This window comes from Poecilia reticulata, chromosome 9, assembly GCF_904066995.2.
Source record: "Poecilia reticulata chromosome 9, P_reticulata-male-v2, whole genome shotgun sequence".
Lineage (NCBI taxonomy): Eukaryota > Metazoa > Chordata > Actinopteri > Cyprinodontiformes > Poeciliidae > Poecilia > Poecilia reticulata.
Window position 1 is genome coordinate 14,153,186 of NC_088838.1, and position 19,973 is coordinate 14,173,158.

Sequence of the window (19,973 nt, forward strand, 5' to 3'; positions counted from 1 at the left end):
CAAAGTTCAATTAGTTGTATGTACAGTACAGAAATGTCAAAGTCATACAACACATCCTCATTTAAATTTAAGCTTGGAAATTCTAACACACGTACATGCCTTGACTTGAGCTAACTCTGCAGCGGTATTTGTTGTTTGTTTTGCAACGCAGAGCCTTTTGGTTGATGGTCAAAAAATTCCTGTTCATCCTCCTTGGGACAGAGCATCTTCTTCGACTTGTTTGCTGTGCTCCCGACCCAGCAAGCGGCAAACTGCAAAAGGGAATGTGCAACAATAGCAAACTAGCAGCTGTATTTATATTGACATTTTTTTTTTTTTTGTTTTGTAGATATGTTTATTAATTTTGTTTAATAGAAACAACAACATAACACAAACAAAAAAAAAAAGCAAAAACAAAACAAAAACAAGAGCTCAACAGTCCAGTCCATAAGAGACATAAAAGAAAAGACAGAGGGGATGAGGGGGGCACACATGTTTCCGACATTGTAACGATTACACCTAGGCATTTATAAAAGCTCGGGACAAGATGGTGGATACGTGTCCTTCAGCATAGTCCAGGAAGGGCTTCCATATCCGGACAAAAGTATCCGTCTTAGAGTGGATTAGACATGTTAGGAAGTCAAGAGGTATATATTCCAAGACAAGTTTCTTCCACCCAAAAATAGTAGGAGATTTATTGGAGATCCATTGTAACAGAATATTCTTTCTAGCACAGAAAGTAAGGACATTATACAATTTACTCATGTTTTGATTTTGAATATGTTTATTTGGTAGACCAAGGAGAAGAGATACTGGATCAAGATCGATATTAGTTTTGATAATTTTCCTTATCTCAGCCAGAATTGATTCCCAATATAACTGGATTTTAGGGCATGACCAAAGACAGTGTGTGAGGTTGCCTTCATATATCTTACATTTGGGGCACAGGGAAGAGGACCCTGGTTTAAACTTAGAGACCCGATTTGGGGCCAGGTGAGCTCTATGTAATAATTTAAGTTGCAGCGCCCAAGAGCGATTACAAATAGAAATTTTTCTGGCAGAGTTCCATATACTGTTCCACATTTCATCAGTGATCTCGATGCCCAGCTCATCTCCCCAGGCCTGGGCCAGAGTTGTTAAGTGACTCCTATGACCTTTCAATGTCTTGTAGCAAACACTGAGTGACACAACACGAGTACTGGTAAGCAATCTTTCAACACCCGAAACCTCAGAGTCCCTGAGTAAAGTTGTTTCTTTTTTGATAAAGTCTCTCAGCTGGAAAAAACGGAAGAGATTATTTTTCCCCACTCCAAAGGCTTCCACAACTTGATTAAAAGACATGAGGATCCCTTCCTTAAAAAGACAACCTAAAGAGGAGATACCCTTAACCACCCATTCCCCAAAACCCGCATCCGACATACCTGGAAGGAAATCGGGGTTTCGAAAAAAGGGTGTGAGTGAGGATGTCCTCCCAGTTCTGCCCTCGATGTTTTGAGCCGTCCTCCAGGCCTTGACTGTATTCACAGTAATTGGGTTGTTACAAAATTTATTTATTGTTTTCATATTTTTAAGAAAAAGCAAGCTTTTAAGAGGGCAGTCGCATAACGAGGCTTCTACATCTAGCCAGACTGCGGATGGGTTATCAGATAACCATTCTCGAGCGTATAGAATAAGAGAACTCACTTGATATTTTTTAAGTCTGGGAGATCTAAGCCTCCCATGTCTCTTGGTAACTGTAATGTTGACATTTTTATAAATGCCCTTCTTTTGGCCCAGATAAAGGAACCAAACCAACTCTTCAGTTTTTGGATCCACTTTTGAGTAAATAAAATAGGAATCATCCTGATTGGGTATAACAAGCGAGGAAGAATGTTCATCTTAAGAAGCGAGATTCTGCCTAGCCAAGATATGGGAAGACCACTCCAACGTTCAAGATCTAGCTTAATTTTTTCAAATAATGGAAGAAAGTTTGTTTTAAACATCTGGTCAAAGGAAGGTGTAACAGATATACCGAGATATTTAAATCCTGCAGGGGACCATTTAAAGGGGGAACTAGGGATATGAAGTTGTCCACCAAGAGGCATGGCCTCGGATTTGGAGAAGTTTATTTTATATCCCGAGAATGAGCCAAACTGGTTAATGATTGTGATGACTCTTTCAACCGAAGTGGCAGGTCTGGAAAGAAACAACAAGACATCATCGGCGTATAAAGAGATTTTATGAGTCCCCCGATCAGTGTTGATACCCATAATGGCGGGATCACTACGAATTGCTTCGGCCAGTGGTTCGATTGCAAGGGTGAATAGAAGAGGGGAAAGGGGGCAGCCCTGCCTATTTCCCCTTCCCACCTCAAAATTATTAGACCTAAGCCCATTCGTAATAACCGCAGCCAAAGGACGACTATATAGGACTTTTATCCAGCTGATAAAGTTGGGGCCCAAACCAAATTGGCGCAAAGTATAGAAAAGAAATGGCCACTCCACACGGTCGAACGCCTTTTCTGCATCCAAGGAGACTATAAGACCATCCATCGCGCGCCGCTGACACAGCTGGATTACGTTCAAAAGACGTCTGAGGTTATTACAGGAATTACGCCCCTTGATAAAACCTGTCTGGTCCATCCCTATCACAAGGGGTAGAATGTTTTCCAGGCGTTTTGCTAAAATTTTGGACAATATTTTTAGATCAACATTAAGTAGTGAGATGGGTCTGTAAGAGCCACAGTTTTCTGGAGGTTTTGATTTCTTAAGAATCAAGGATATATTTGCTTCTCGGAGGGAAGGGGGGAGAACACCTGAACTAAGTGAATCATTCAGCATGGCTAAGTAGGGCTTACATAGCAGATCCATAAATGTTTTATAAAATTCTGAAGTGAGCCCATCTGGGCCTGGTGCCTTCCCTCCCTGGAGAGATCTGATGGCTCTTTCCACATCTACCTCTGCTATTTCTGCATTTAGGTCATTTTTGTTGTCCTCTGGTAAAATGGGCAGCTTAATTTTGGAGAAAAAAGTCTCCATTGAAGATTGAGAGTTATCACATTGCTCAGATTGGTACAGATTTTTGTAAAAATCAAAGAAAATTGCATTTATTTTCTCTGGATTTGTAGAACACGAACCCTTCTGGTCAGAAATTGAGGCAATTGATTGGGAGGACTTTCGCGCTCTTACAAGATAGGAAAGGTATCTACCCGGTTTATCCCCATGTTCAAACAATCTTTGTTTAGCAAATTTAACTTTGTCTGTAGCGTTCTGTGTCAATATTGTGTTCAACGAACACCGAATAGCATTAAGCTCTCCCAGCTTGGACTGCGAGGGTTTTTTGATATACTCTTTCTCTGCAAGCTTAAGCTTTCTTTCCAATATGTCCTGTTGTTCTGCAATTCTTCGTTTTTTGCTGCACATGTATGATATTATTAATCCTCTACTAAATGCCTTGGCTGTGTCCCAAAGCAAGGAAGGGCTGCTAGCGGAGGGAGAATTGATAGCGAGGAATTGTTTGAATTCTGTTCGAAAATACTTCCCAAATTTTTCATCTTTTAAAATTAAAGGATTTAGTCTCCAGTGATTTGACCGAATCTTAGCATTTTTAACGGAATAATTTAGATACACTGCAGCATGATCGGATATAACAATGTGTCCTATTTTGCATGAGGCAACTTGTCCTAACGTAATTTTAGGGAGGAAGAAATAGTCAATACGTGTGTGGCATTTGTGGGGGTTGGAGTAGAAAGTGTAATCCTTTCCAGCAGGATGGAGTTTTCTCCATACATCCACAAACCCCGCCTCCTCGAAGAGATCAAAAATCTGTTTTGATTTACCTGAAATAGAGAGGGGGCTAATTGGGAGCCTATCAATCAGTGGATTCTTAAGGCAATTGAGGTCGCCTCCTACGATAACATTTTCAAGAGAGAGATCCACAAGTTTTGCCATTATTCCTGTCAAGAAGTTAATAGGATGGCCCGGTGGGAAATAAACATTCAGTATGGCAAATTCTTCTCCATATATCATTGCTCTCACAAGCACATACCTCCCATTTTCATCTTTATTACATTCTATGACTTTAAAGGGCACTGAATTTTTAACAAGGATTGCAACTCCTCTACTTTTATTAGTGAAAGAGGAGAAAAAAACATGTTCGAAGCCGCATTGCCGTAGTTTTAAATGTTCGGAGTCGTTTAAATGTGTTTCCTGCAGCAGCGCTATATCTACACCTTCCTTCTTTAGGGCCTGAAGAACCTTTCTTCTCTTAATTGGTGAATGACTTCCCTTAATGTTCCATGTACATATTCTTAACATTTATAATTTAAAGTTATAATGTAGTAATGCAATGCCACCCCAACTAATGATTAAGTATAAGGACTGTAACGTATTGAGCTGAACAAAAACCAACCAAAACCAACAAACTAGAACCAAGATAGAACAATACAGAACAACAAAAGCGCTTTCAAGGTGCGCATTCCCCCAAACCCACCGGGGGCCATCCCTACCTTTACTAAACCCGTGTGTCTCATCTCCCTGGTGAAGACACACACAGATAGATTAACCCAAAAGAGAAAGTCCATCACACATTCCCCGCTGCTGCGCACCACAAAAGAAAAAGGTCATAGAAAAGCAGCTGAGCAGAACAGATTGAAAAGAATCATAGTCATAATAATTACTCCCATCACTTGTTCTCACGGGTGACAATGAGAATAATAAAGTAACAAGAGAGAGAAAAAAAAAGGAGAGAGCAAGCTTACAGAGCCGACCTCTGGTGCCGATCTATTCAGAACTTCGGCAGGAGTTTTTCATCCTATACTGTCCACAAACTCCATTGCTCCATCCGGCGAATTAAACATTTTTGCCTCGCCATCGCGCATAATCTTCAGCCTAGCCGGGTAGAGAAGGGAGTACTGGATACCTGCCTCCCTCAGCCGCCTCTTTACCGCGTCAAATCCCTTCCGCCTGCGCATGGTGTCCGCCGAGAAATCCTGGAAGAACATGATCTTGGAGTTCTGATATATCAGGGGCTGATCTCCGCTCCCCGCACGCCGCGCTGCCTCGAGAACCTGCTGTTGATCCCGGTAGTTGTGAAATCTGATCAGCATTGGTCTTGATCTCTGTGTCGGCCCGGGCTGTGGAGCTCGTGTGCGGTGCGCCCTCTCAAGCTTGATCCGGCCGCTCTTGGTCTCGACTCCTAGAAATTCAGGCAGCCATTTTTCCAAAAATTGTAGGGCTCCAGGACCAGCCTCTACGCCCTCTTTTAGACCGAGCACCCGAATATTCTTTCTCCTGCCTCTGTTTTCAATGTCGTCAATTCGTTGAGCCATCATGAGGGTTTCTTTCTCCAACTTTTTGATGCGGGCCGTGGCCTGGTCCAGGCCGTCCTCCTGAACTGCGATCCTGTCCTCGGCCTCTGTAATGCGTCCGACCAGCACCTTTAACTCTGTGGCCTGGCTCTTAAGCATTTCAGTCAGAATGTCCACTTTCTGGGAAATCACTGATGAGATGTTCCCAGTGATCTCCTCAATGACTTGACGAAGCGCCGGGTCGAGCACAGCAGCCCCACCAGCCACTGGTAGCACAGCAGATAGCTCCGCGTTAGCCACTTTACCTGTGCTAGCTAGTTTGGACTCCACTTCACCGGTCTTGTTCATTTCTTAAGAATTTTGGGCGGCATAATGTTAGCGTAAGTCGAAGAGGCGTTCATCAGCGATCGTATCACCTCATTTAGTTGGGAAATCTTAGAAGGAGGATGGTAGTCTGCTCAAATACCGAACATGTGGTGCGCAGCTAGACGAAGTCGACCACTTGCTACGCCGCCATCTTGAAAAAAACTATATTGACATTTAATAGCGTACAGGTGGACTCCTTTTACACATTATGTGACTTCTGAAGGTAAGTAATGTGCTTTATTCAGGGATATTAGAGTAAATAGAACTGAATATTCAAATACAAATATTCTCCACTCTTTAATTGTTTAATTGTAATGTTTTTAATGATGCATAAACCCACTTTCCAACTATAGCTACTTCATATCAGTCTCATACACAGTAAATGTCAACATGTGACAACGTCAAAAGTGCCAATACTTATTCAAGGCGCTGTGGGTAGATATGTGATCCATAATATCAGTGCGTAAACCTACTTAAGCCACCGTAGGGAGTCTACAACTCTTCCTGCTGAGCGACTTGCATTAATACTCCTACAAAAGGGCAAATTGCTGTTGTAAATTGCTGCCATTGAACACCAGCAGAGGTCTCCGGATGAGAAAAATCTCCGGGACAGTGCAAAGTTAGGTCTCAGCTGCGCACCACATGGGGTGTTACCGTGTCAATATGCTGGACGCACATACAGGGCAGCGTTAGGGGAAATAAGAACCAGAACCAGCTCTTCCTCGTTCAGCGGGTGGATTTGTCTTGGTTCGGATTGGGGCTCCCGCGTCTCAAGAAACTACAGCAGAGGGTTGTAACACTGGATTTATTCCGCTCCTATTTCGCCTGGGACTTTTTCGCCGGTGGGATAGTTTCCTGATCCAACACCTTGATCTGCGCTGATCTGTTTGGAAGATTTTATTTATTTATTTATTTATTTTTTTTAATGAATCGCTCCCGTCCCGTTTTTGCGCTCCGTGAAGCTCAACCTGGACGAGACTAGTCAGTTTGAGAGAAGTTGTCGGGAAAAAGTAAAGAGACGATGTTTTGCCGAAATCAAACGACCAGAGCCACCGTTGCCCGGGGCTCTGCTCTGGAGATGGAGATACGGCGAGGGAAGTTCAGAAAGAGCGATTTCCTGCACACATCATCACAGGTAGAACTTTTTTAAACAGATTATTTTTTTTCTCACACACATCAGACGGTGACTCCGTTTGCAGCTTTGTCTGATCGCTCTGGTTCTTTAAAGTAACTTAATAAACAGAGTGCAGATGTAGGTCTCGGAGTTCATCAGTGTCCACTTCTTCGGTCTGTTTGTTCAACACTTTTCTCATTAAGGCTGTGCTGTTTCATTCTCCAATTATGTTTATGTTATAGGCTAAAGCAGTTATCTCATTGCTTGTTCAAAACTTGGTGGTCCTGCTTAAAGTTGCAAGAAAATAAACTTGAATATAATAGAAATGTTAGTTCATTTCTTTATGAAATTTAAAAAGTTTAACTCATCATAAGTTATTGCACATTTCAAGCTTTTAACTTTTGTAAATCTTTATAAATCTGGCCAATATTGACTGAAAATCCAAAATTACTTTGTGGGAAGAGTATTACATATGCCCAATACAAATTAAAATGAGTGTTATGCTATGTTCATGTTATGGTCTCAGTCATGGTGAATACCGCTGATTTTTCTAGAAGCACAGCATCTCCTTCAGGAGTTAATCGCAAAATGTATTTTTTCAAGAAGCATAATAATGCTTGAGTGGAATGTTGAGTGGAAGGAAAAACTTTGATTACAAAGATGGACATGCAATTGAGATAACTACAGCCCTGAGAGATATGTGAAGCGATGTTCGTTCAAGAGTTTCAGGTGAAAACTCACAGGTTGCAAGGTCTGGAGCATTCGCAGATGTATCCAGGATATGGGCTGCAACTATCGCATTCCTTGGTCCAATGCACTCCCGAATCACAAATGAACTGGACTATTGCTCAGTGGTCCAAAGTACAATTTTTAGACAAAAGTAAATGTGCAAGTCTTTTGGAAATCTTGGTCCCACAGTGCTAAGGAATAGTGAAAATGCACAGGTTAAGTTGCTTAAGCTCTTGTGTGAGGTCATTGCTTCATACAAAAAAAAAAAAAAACATACAAAAGGAACCATGAATCCAAATATCACAGTTGGACATACTTTTGGAGATACTTGTCAGAAGGGTAACATTTTCTAAAATCTTATGAAATATGCCAATTTTCCTACAAGCTGTAGGTACTGTACTTCTGTGGCCACAAGAGTAATAAAAAATCCTGGCATCAAGATTGCTTCTCCATATATTTGTGACAAAATGGGACTTTATCAGAAGCTCACTGGGTTATTAAATCACCATACAGTGTTAGGGTGGTTCCAGTGTAAAAAGATCATTTGTGAAATTCTTTCACAAATGAAAGAAACAATTTATAGTCAACTGTTGCTGGTATCACAGTAACGTGGAAGCCATTGGTTAATGCAGCAATTTAATCACAAAGTTTCTGATCATGTAAAATCACAGAAGTTGAAGAGTGAATACCTCCAGACCACGTTTGGCCTCCAGATTTGCTCGGAAACGGTAAGTAGAGAGTTTTTAATCATGGATTGGCTAAGCAGTTGGATCCAAGTCTTTCATCACCAAGTACAATACAAAGCTTTGGATATATTGGTGTCAAGTATGTTAAGCTGTTCTCTGGAGAAGCAAATGATGTTTCTCTGTCTCTCAAAGTTTTAGTAAAAGTGGATTATGGTGTGCGGCTAAGTTCCTGAGGATGAGCCTGGTCTCTTCAGGACAGGAACACACTTAATGCTGCGGCATGCGAAGACATTTTACACACGTTTACCACTCCAGACTATCTGGGAACAGATTGTTGATGGCCTCTTCCCACTTTTTTACTGGACTGTGCACCATTATACAAAGAAGTCATTTAAATTGTATTTAGGTGCAAGCTAGGTGTGAAGGATTTCGACTGCCCAGCCTTTCTAAAATCAGTACTTAACCTTACAAATGCCCTCTTCAAAATGGCTATATTCCCACAAACACACTCCTAACCACTGTGGACAGAACTCCCAGAAGACTTAAAGCTGTTATAGCTTCAAAGAGTGGACCAATTTGGCCAAAAGCAAGCATCTCTGTAGATTTAGAAACATTCACCCTATTTATGCCTTTCATATGGCTGTCCTTGGATGAAAAGTGCTACTTTTACACCAGGATTTCCTTACTCCTTTCTGTAAAACTACCATGTCGGCATCTGCTTCATGTTAGTTGCCGTTTGATAGTGAGCCAGAAGTGACTTCCAGTCTAACCCCTAATTATTTTTACTCGCAGTCCAATTTAAATCCCATTGGGGTGGATGGCCCCTTTTCTCTCGGGAACCCCTTCCTTTTGCGTTCTCTTACAATCTTTGTAATTCTGAGATTGCCTCTTTAGGCTGCAGCTACTGTTGTCTCTTGTTTGAGGAGCTGTTGTGAGTCTTGGGGGAAGTTTTTTCCAGCACTGGGCTACGTGTGGAAGAATGGGGGAACCAAAGAGAGAATAGACTCAGCTGTAAGAGGAGACTCGAGGAATGTTGAAGGTGCAACTGTGCAGTGGCAGAGCATCAATTCAGTCTCTCTCTTTAGATGTGTCTTTTTTTTTTGCTGTTGTTTCATGAAGGTTTTGTCTGTGCTAGCAGACATGTATGCCTTCAGGTTATGTTGGTTAGGATTCACGTCTCAGGAACCTCTGGGAGGTCAGGCACACTTCGTGATCTATTGATCTGCTGTCAGAATAGTCTGATCTGTTTGTTTTGAGCTCAGTTCTGTGAAACAAGTCCATCCAAAGTGTGACATTGTCAGAGGGTAAAGTCATGTGAATGTGTTTAAATCTGAGTGATCAGGGAATAAAAATTTCAGCTTCTTTATTTTTAGTTGATGTCGGCTCGTTGTTTTCTAAGAGCTTATCATTTATCTATGAGAAATAAAACAGCAGCGCATGGGTTATTTAGAGCAATGTCAAAATTTATTACACTTGGAGAAGAACTGGCTGCACATCGAAATGTAAATAACCTTTAGATCTCGCTGTGTTTATAGTCACACTGTATTTGACTTTCTACAAAATCATCTCTCTATTAGTTATTCGTGAGCCTGAAGGCTTCCCATCCTCTTACAACAATCATATTTCCTTAACTCTGTTAAGTGTTCTCTGCTGGCTCTCATATAAGATTAATTTGTGCTCCAGACTTTGTTGCCAATGCTAATGATTCTCTTTCAGTGGCTGGGAGTTTCCTCTTTGCTCTGTGTGTCCGGTCTCTTTTTGAATGCCAGCCTGGAGCCAGTGCATGGCATTTCAATGAGCTAGTATGAAAGCACCTTTTTCTCCCACTAATCCAGGGAAAATCACATTTGAGTGTGTAAGTCAATGGATAGATGTTTAATGTTCATTTACTTAACGATACGTGTTAAAGAAGATGCTGTATCTGTGTCTATGTAAGGCCAAAGAAGGCCATGATTATGAATCAGATCGACTCCTAAAATACCAGACGTTGGGAAGGAATCTGTTTGCTTTACAGCAAACAGTGATAAAGGTATAAATAACATTTAAAATATCCTGTTGTCACTGCAACAAGTTGTCTATGAATATATTTACATTTCCTGCCACATTAAATGCCATGCATGGAAAAGATTAATTCTCTGAAACATTCAGAATTAAAAATTCATTTTTACAAAACATTGTCATTAATAAAATCCCTGTTGGCGCATGAACTGCCACCTGTGCTTTCAGCACTTTGACAGTAGGTCAGCACTTATACTTTTCCTATGACATTTCACAAGGTTGGAGCATACTCAGAACGGGAAATTTGCCTTTACATTATCCTGTCTTATGCATGTGTTTTCTCATTTTATTTATCTTAAAGAGCAGACGAAATGAATACTGAGATACATTAAATACAATCATAAAGAAAAATGACTAAGAAGAATTTAATCAAAACGCTGAACAACTTGCAAAAGTAAAGCTTGAATAAAAAAAAAAATTCAATTACATTTATTTGAAATGGAAGTATTCCGCAAAAATTGCGACAGCTTATTTTCTTAAACGATGATTATTTCTTGACAATAGTGCAGTTTTTGTGTAAGATTGCGTTAGTGTAATATAAGATGAATTTATTCAAAGACTCTATACATCTCTGCCAGGACTGCCCAGTAAATGTTGAGCTGGCACTGTACATGCCCAGATTATTATAAAGGTGGCTTTTCTGCTGCTCCTCTTCAAAAATAATCTAAGCTCCTGAACTGAATCAGTCAAGCTGGTGTGCACAACACCAACTTAACGGGTCAAGTGGTCAAAGACTGAAGGAATGGGGGACTAAGCAGAATTTGCTGTTAAACCCATTCCATGGCCTTCATGTTGCCCCTTTTACTGCTCCTCTCATTGCAAACACAAGACATCTGCTCTTTGCATCCTTTCTCTCAGATGCAAAAGGCTGCTGGCTGGTCTTTAGACCCTCCATCCTCCCTAGTTCTGCTGTTTCAGCTGAAGATGACCTTGTAAATTCATCATTATTATTATTATTATTATTATTATTATTATTGTTGTTATTATTAGGGAGGAATGCCCTCAGTTTTCATGCTCTGTCGGCATTTTGCATTTAATTTAAGGATTCGCTACGCCAGTCCACACACCACTGTGGCTAACAGTGGCTATATAAGGCGAGGAAGTGGTTAGATGCATGTGACGACGCACCCATTCATCCATCCATCCACCCACCCACACACACTCTAAGCCTTTCAGAGGGAATGGCAAAGCTTGGGAATCTGGCATGTGTGTTGACTGAAAGCTGTAACAACTCTGGGCTACATCGAGACTGGATTTGGTGAAATGCCCTTCTCCACCCCATATGTCTCTGTAAATGTCTGTTTGTAGATGAAAATCTGAGTTAGTTTAAACTAAAATAGCAGAAATAACTTTTTTAAAAGTTTGTTGAAAATATGAAATAGAAATTAAAACTTCCTTAGGAAAAAAAGAGAAGCTGTAGATAAAAGATAAGAATGACCTTTTAAATTATCAACACATTTCTTAGAAATGTGTTGATAATGTGAATGATTATCAACACATTTCACATAGAAAAACATAGAAATGTGTTTCTATGTTTTCACATCCACCTGAATAATGTGTAGTTGCGCCACTGTCTGTACCACATGTAATCCTGTTCAGGATTGCAATAAGGGGCTCCAGCAATGACTGGTGATATACCAGGTAAAGCCTGGACAGATTTATTGCCAACTCATAAAAAACCAATGTAAGGTTCATCAGTTAAATTGTTAATCCCCGTGGCTAAATTCTCTAAGAATATTTTCTACTTCAAACTTTTAGTTTGGTGTCATGTTGACACCAATATTCACTATTTGGGCAATCCCTGTTAAGTACAGTTTATGGTTTGGAGCCTTAAGCAGTTTCATGCTAAGTAGCCTCTCAGTGTGACTTAGGCTGGTGTTTATTGTGGCTCGTGAAGCACCGATTTACTAAACTGGCTTAAGTAAGCATGTGTCTGTCTCCCTGCATGCAAAATAAAGAGAGGTCACACGGATGTCACTGCATCAAGTCTTGAGCTCACTACTCATTTGCTTACAGGAAAACAGTGAACAATTCCTAGGCTTCAGAGTCTAAGCACATCTGTGAAAAAGAAAGTAGTGCTCTGTTACTGCAGTGTAGCCCAAAACCAAACAAACTAAAGCATAAAATGCTAAAAAAAAAAAAAAAAAAAAAATAAAAAAGGTTCAGAGGCCCAAGGGTCCTAAGAAGTGGATGCACTCTGCTTTATTGATTTCTTGAACAACTGCAGTGCCAAGATTGGCCTGCATAGATTTGTCTGTCTGTGCGCGCCCCGAGGGCTCTCTGCTGTGTTGAACACTGCGGGGGTACTGAGGAGATGCTAGGGAATATTTACCCCTCCTCGGACCTTTATTCTCAAACAAAGCCGGGCCGCTGGAGGTTTCTGCTTGGAGGCTCTCCTGGTATGCCGACGGATATTTTAGCTAGCAAATGTTTAACTATTCTTATTACCAAGACTTTGTGTATACATCAGGGTAACGCATTGTTCCTAGACAGCTTCAGAATGAAAAATGGTTTAATCAGTTTCTTCAAGCGAAAAGCAAAAACTAAGTAAGTTCTTGTTGCTTCTCTCCAGGTAATGACTGGACTGTTTGCTTGGCGAGTAGAGAAAGCAGAACTTTGTTTCAATATTATATTTAATTTACCTCTTTTTTACCCTGCCAGCATTGAAGTCTGTTTCCAGTGCCTTTCATAAACTATTCATAACCCCTAAGCTTTTTCACTTTTTGTGACAATGCAACTACAAATGTGAGTGTTTTTTGTTTAGATTTAATATGAGTGTCAATCAATCAAGGTGCTTTACATAATAAAAACAAAAAGTTATAAAGAAAACATCATACAGTCAAGAATTAATCAGACATTATATTTTTATGAGTGCCATCACCAAAATCATTCACGTCTAATATGTTGGTCAATGTGTCATTTATTATGGTTCAAAGGCAATTCAAAAGAGGCGAGTTTTTAGTCTTGATTTAAAGGAACTCAGTGTTTCGGATGTTTTGCAGTTTTCTGGAAGTTTGTTCCAGATTTGTGAAGCTGAATGCTGCCTCTTCATGTTTGATTCTGGTTCTTGAGGAAGCAAAGCAGACCAACTTTCACTAATGTTATTCGTTTTGGAAATGTTCTTCTTTTAAATTTTATTTTCGACGTATTAACTCCCAAGTTCTTCGCCTCTTTCAGGGTTAAAATGTGTGTATTGTCACAGCGACCTAAAAATAGAAACAGCTGATAGTCATCCTGTGCAGCAGATGATGTTGAAGCTCAAAAGCTCCAAAGGTTCATTTCCTTTTCCAAGCGACACACATGAAACACAGATACAGGATGTCCTCTGACCCTTGACTAGTCTGCAGCACAGACTCAAGGACACTACTTTCCTCTCAGCCTTATCTTATCTGATCCCTATTGACCGAACAAGCCAGACAAGCCATTTAACGCTCAACTGGGAAAGACGGTAAACACTTAAAATGTAACAAAAATACATCCATTTTTTTTTTATGTGGCTGGTCTGTTCTAATATCACTCAGCCAGCTATTCCCAGGTCCTTGCTGCTGTAAATGGAAACGTCTTCAGTGTGTGTGTGTGGTGGAATGTGGTTTGTGTCTCTGTGGGGCAACCAGTGTCAGGACGCCGTTTAACAGCTGAGGGTCAGCTGCTTATGTTACAAGTAAACCCCACCCAGCCACACATCCACGTTCATTTTAACGACAGCGATTCTCTCTGAACACGGCGTGAACATAAATAGCAGACACAGGAAGTGAGTCACGCCCAGTGTTGCTCTTTAGTTCACACACGTCTGCTTCTTCATGTACGTCTCCGAGTCTGCCCTCTCTCTTACCGTGACGAGTTATGAATGAAGGCTGGTGTTTAGCTTAGTTAGTCATTCAAGATAGCTGAAGTTTGTTAGTCTGTGATTCCCAGAACCACCTTACATTGTGACTAAGCAGCCGTGTCTCATTGAGCAGGGTCCATTGCGTATTGCCTGACACAGATGGGCTTTGTTCGCCCAGCATGCACTATCTTGTTCGAAGACACCGCTGCCAGTGACTCGTTTAGCAGACAGAGAAATGGATCGAGAAGGCTTAATCCCTGGACACAATCCCACTCCCACAGATGTGAGAACTTCCACAATGCATCATCAAATGTGTCTCACTCACTTATCTTGACTGGATTAATATTTTAAATCTGAGTCGGCCAGAACATTCCAAGTTTACTGGAAACTTCACACAAAATCACTTTTTGCTGTAGTTAAAGCTAAGTGGGTCCGTGCTTCATTTTCAAATCTTTCCACAGACTTGCAACTGGAACACTTGCATGTCTGGACTTTGACTGGGCCATTCTAACACATAAAGGTGTTTTAATCTAAACCCTTCGTTGCATAGTGCTGTGAAAAAAAACATTTTGGGACCCTTACAGTTTTACAGTTTTATCTGCTTATTTATTTTTGCTGGGGGTTTTTTTGTCGCAGTAAAAGGTTCCAGATCATCAACAAAAATGTTACCATCAGACAACAATTACCAGGGTAAATACAACATGCAGTTGGAAAGGTTAATAAGTTTTTGATTCTTCAACAAGAAGAAGACTGGACAAAAGTGGCATCCATGAGACGGTTCCAGGAGGAAAACCACCACTGACCCGATGAGAGAAGTCTTCTGTCTCCTGTGGAATCGCCATGGTGTGATGTTGCCACCACTGGTTTTTAATATTCGAGTGCGTTTTAATGTGATGTTACTTTTAAAGGTAATTGCACCGGGTTTTATTGAACTGTATCTATGAAAAGGCAGCTGAATATAAGTCTTAGCAACTTTTTTTTTTTTAGAATGACTTAGCTTTTGGAATCTGTTCTTCTACCCTGAAATAACTTCTATTTAAATTATGCATTCAAAAATTTCTTTGCAAATCTTTGGCATGTATTACATTAGTTGTGATGCTGATTATCTGCCCCTAAGATCTGAATCTTTCATCCCAAAGACCCTGCCTCCCTAAGAGCCTAATTATTCCTGCCATTTCATTACTTTCTTGCTCAGGTCCCCTGATGAAGCATGAAAATGGGTCCTTTTGTCATGTGTTTCAGTACCAACCTACTTTTCTGATCCAGACTGTCTTTCTCCTCTCCAAAGACACACAGAAAAGGCTACCAATACTTGAATTGGGCTTTTTTATTGGTTATTTCTGTTTACCGGTAACATAAGACCCTGTAAACAAGAACTTCACTGTCTCATGCCAAAGGTATCTTCTTCCTGTCACCACAAGACTTCTCTGTTAAGCATAAACAAAAGGCTCACACATAGAACCAGATTCCTCTGTAGGGTCTCCAATACAGTGCTGGACAGTTGCTGTCAACGCCATTGTCAAATTTGTCGTTCTCCCTTTTTTTTTGTCCAGGAGGAAATCAGTTTTAATCGACACCAGTTTGTATGTTCTTAGGTAAACGTGTAACCTCCCCAAGGACAAGTCATTGACCTTCGGATTATTCATACAGTTAGGCAGAAAAATAAAGGGCAGATCTATTTCAGCCCTCTGTTCTTCACCTTTTCTTCTCTCCTGTTTTTGCAGCTCTCATTTCTCATTTTCCTGCACACAAAGGGGCTCTTTATCCCTTACTCTGTACATCATATCGCCAACCGACTCTACCCTGAGAGCAGATGGAATCAGGGCCTCTCTTTCATAAAGAGGAATGTGCAGTGAAAGGAATCGATACAATGAAATGTTTAAAGGTGCTTGTATGGGTGAGTGGTGGGTGAGGTGTGCAAAGTCCGTTCCCGCATTGATCTGAGGTATTGTTTTTGGTTTGGGCAATCTCACTAAGGATATAAAACGACTGCCAATATAATCTGGCAGTTCTTCTAAATAGTTTAGTGTCTCGAATGGCCGTGTTTTGCTGTCTGTCCTGAATGCAGCAAGGAGGTGGCGAAGGGAGCACAAGTGCCAATGATGTTGTTGATGCAGAACAGGTGTTTGACTTTATGGGACCAGATGGGTCTATTATGCATGATCCCCCTGTTCCCTGCATGCTGCACAGTATACTCGTCCCCGCCAGCATGTCCATGTTTAAATGTGTTTGTTCGCTGAGCCCGGCGTAGCAGACGGTGGGATGTCAGATCTGGTTCTGTCTTTGTGTTGGTCCTGCTGCCTCAGCGGTAATCTCCATTGGTTCTCTGCTATTTTTCTGTTTTCGTCCTTACCTGAAGGCACGGGGAACTGGCTCTGTGTTCGCCATAGTGGGGATTAGGAAACGTTATCATTCCCGCTGTTGATGTAGGTGGTGCTGTGTGGATAAATGAGTGACGATTAAAACGGTGCGTAGCTGGGAACAACTTAGGAAATGACGTCATTTTGGCAAGAAAATCCATACCTGGTTAAATCAGACTGAATGGGAAGAAGGAACAATTTCAACACAGTAAATTTGTCTTTTTTTTTTTTTATTTAAGTGTGTCTTCTCAGTTCTGTTTGCAACTGTTGACTGGCTCCGTCTACTTGCAACAAAATGTTCATTGGGACTGGAAATACCAAGAGTGCTGCTGCTTCCCTTTGGAAGGCTATATAAATTATAACTTTTCAGTCAGTGATTTCTTTCTTTTTGCTTGAGCAAAAGAACTTGGTTAAAAATTATACACATCTGAGAGTAGAGTGTTGTCATCCTTAGACCACACCCTCCCTTATTATATAAATACACATTACCTCATATGCTTAAATCCAATAATCAGCTGGGAGTTGGAGAATATGCAGAGAAATGATGATATGGTCAAAATAATTACCTGTTAATTTGGTCGAGGCTAATCCTTAGTCCCATGCGGTACAAAGTCATAGAAAACTACAGATAAATTAGGGCCGTGATGTCACATTTAACATTAAGACATAAACCAACATTTTCACACTTTATTGCAATTTACACTTTAATGAGAAATTAATTTGGCATGAAGCTGAAACTTGATCTCAAAACTGTTTGTCATTTTTCAATTTAAAATGATTAACTTCATGTTCCTTAGACGTATTGTTGAAAAAATACTCTCAAAATGTTCTTCTCGCATGCTCCTCCTGACAAAAATAAAGAAAAAAGTTTGCTTTTATTCGTCCCTGTCAGTTTGAATTATAGTTTCCTGTGAGTCCTCTCCACGGTTGTTTAAATTTCATATATGGATAATGCAGATGCTGGCGTTCCTGTTTAGATTTTTACATGTTTGGAGGGTTACTGCAGAGTGCACTCCAATGATGCAAGTTCAGATAGAAATGTGGAATGGAATGTGGCAGAAATTGCAAATAACTCTTGTGTGAATTAATTTCTTTAAACCATTATTTTTGTCTATTAAATATGCTGGTGAAGCTCATCTTTTGCATGCCTGGTTAAGCTGGGAATAATTAGGAATGTGTGTCATAAAAAAAACATTAACATTCTCTTCACGAGTGTGTTCTGATTGTAAATGTTGACTTTGTTACACATGTCCGTACTGTGATATTAATGAAAATAGTCGTCTTGTCTTCTGATGTCGACACTGCCAACCTGCAGAGGGCGCCATTGCTCCATAACATTTTCAGCATCGCTGTAAGTGACCTTTCTCTGGTATTGCTCACCTCCCTGAACACGTTTTGACATTGCTTTATACTCCTCACGCCTTACAGTCATTAATAGTCATTTCAAGAGATCATTCACACTGTTAAGTGTAAATGAATAGCCTCTGCGCACCTGTCCTCTTACAGTCACACGCTACGTCTGTGATATTGCAGCGCCTGTGCCCCGGAGGGCAGAAATCAATGGAGATGAATCTCCTAATGAGCAAGTTTCTCTTCCTCTGAAGTGTCCGCTCTCTCAGAGGGATGAGTTTCTGCAGACTTTGGTAAAAAGCTGAGGTAGCGTTCCTGAAAGTCAGCAATGATTCTGGGAAGCAAGCAAACTGCTGAACTGTCTCCAAGGGTGAAAATGTGTGCGTGCATGTGCAATTGTGCATGTGTTTGTGCGTGTGTGTGCGCGTGTCTGTGTTTTCTTTAGGGCTACTCACACACAGGGGATGTTGCTGATGTGGAATCATCTATATATTTTTGCTCCAGTCAATGATAAGATTGAGTCTACTCCCCAATGACTGTGACGCACTCATCCCTTCTTTTCAGCGGAAGAAAAATATCTGCCAAGTGATTTACAATCAGTCCTCTGACTTTTCTTCTACAAGCTGCTCAAGCTTTGATGATCAAGTCTTGGATCCATCAGTGTCTCGTTTCACAAATCTTACAGTAGAACTTGACCCAGACTGGTTAGCACAGTGAAACTGATCCACCTAATAACAAGCCAGACTGCTGACGAGAGTTACTGTGTCGTTACATTGTCTCCAGGCTTGAGCTATGACTTTGCAGCTGTCGGTGTGCGTGTTTTTCATCTTGTAAACTGAAAATTGACCTTCTGTGGGGGGAGACGGGGGCGGTTACTCACTGAAAACGTTCAGTTTCACAACTGAGGCTGATGTCATTAAAGTGAACAGATGTCACCCCGAGTGAGTCATAGTAAATCTAATGTAATCAACTTCTTGCATTTTTTTCAAATCTCTTAACTTCATTTTTTTTTTTTTTTTTTTTACTGAAGGAATATTTTAAAATGCTGTCCTGTGACTGTGTAGCTCTGTAGCGCTGTCCAAGCATGGCGTGTTCAATGAAGCCAATCTAATTGCTTTAATTACTGACCAAATATTACTGACCAAATTGCTGAACATACATAAAATATACAAGTATCCATAAAAATGTCAGTCATAAATATAAGGAAAACAATACAATCATAATAGGACAAACAGTTAATATCTGAATGAAACCAACATGAATCTTAAGAACAGATTTTGCAATGGCTAGCTAGTTGCTAGCTTACAAAAATGGATTTTACTAGTCCACTGAGTACTTCATCTGAAGTAAGTGTCCTCTCTAAAACCAACCTTTTATATGTATTTTATACTGTGTCTGAGGAGGACCAAAACAAAATGTTTTTTCTCAGCTAATTATGATATAAACCCATCCAATTTGTGTTTAACAAGAATGATACCAAGGTTCAGCAGATGGAAAAAAAAAATTAGAGACACAAATAGCAAACCCTGAGGTAACCCACATGTCAGAAAAGGACCTGAAAAGGATCTGAGATTTTTTAGACCTCTCACTGGTTGTTGTTGTTTTTTTATTGCTGTCCCTTTTTCCAATCCTATGTGTGAAAGAGCAAAAATACTCAGAGAAACTCTTTTCTTTTGTCTTGCCTTTCATTTACCAATTTTGCTCTATGAGAAACAACAGGGAGAGAACTTGGTGAGGGCATAATCACAAACTTCATCAGCTACATCTTTCTACTTCTGTGGCAGTTTTGCCACAACCCCTTGCCGTTGGAGTTGCTGTGAGCGTGTTATGTCTATTTATGTCTAAAATGTGTCCTTATGATGCAAATATAGCTTTGCGTTTCTGTGTGTCTGTGTGAGTTTTAAATGAGTAGGAGGTGCGTTGGGTTTAGTTTTCACATGACAGTCAGACGTCTTTGTTGTGGTTTTGGGTCTGGCTCCCTGAAGCCCTGGTGTGTTTCCCTACCCTTTTCTTCTGCCACACACAGCAGGGAACTGAAGACAGCTTTTATCCTCTCATACAGAAACCTTCATAACCTTCACAATAAAAGTTTCTTTAATGTATTGTAAGATAATGAGGGCTGGTGACGTGGGAGCTGCCTTTTGGTTTGTGACAAAAACTTGTTAGCCAACATTTTTCACTTTCCTTTGTGCCATTAAGTCAGAGCTGAAATTATTTT

General features: G+C 40.5%; 1 protein-coding gene across 3 annotated transcripts in view; it reads left to right on the plus strand.

Moving 5' to 3' along the window:
- Window positions 1-6,292: 6,292 nt before the first annotated feature.
- Window positions 6,293-19,973, plus strand: part of rtkna (rhotekin a) — a 64,672-nt gene continuing 50,991 nt past the window's right edge. The window contains exon 1 of one of the 3 annotated variants that reach the window (XM_008418946.3): window positions 6,293-6,767. In XM_008418946.3, the coding sequence (XP_008417168.1) occupies window positions 6,654-6,767 (114 nt within the window). In that variant the 5' untranslated portion in view covers window positions 6,293-6,653. The remainder of the gene's footprint in view (window positions 6,768-19,973) is intronic. The other 2 variants (XM_081610575.1, XM_081610574.1) reach the window with 2 other exon arrangements.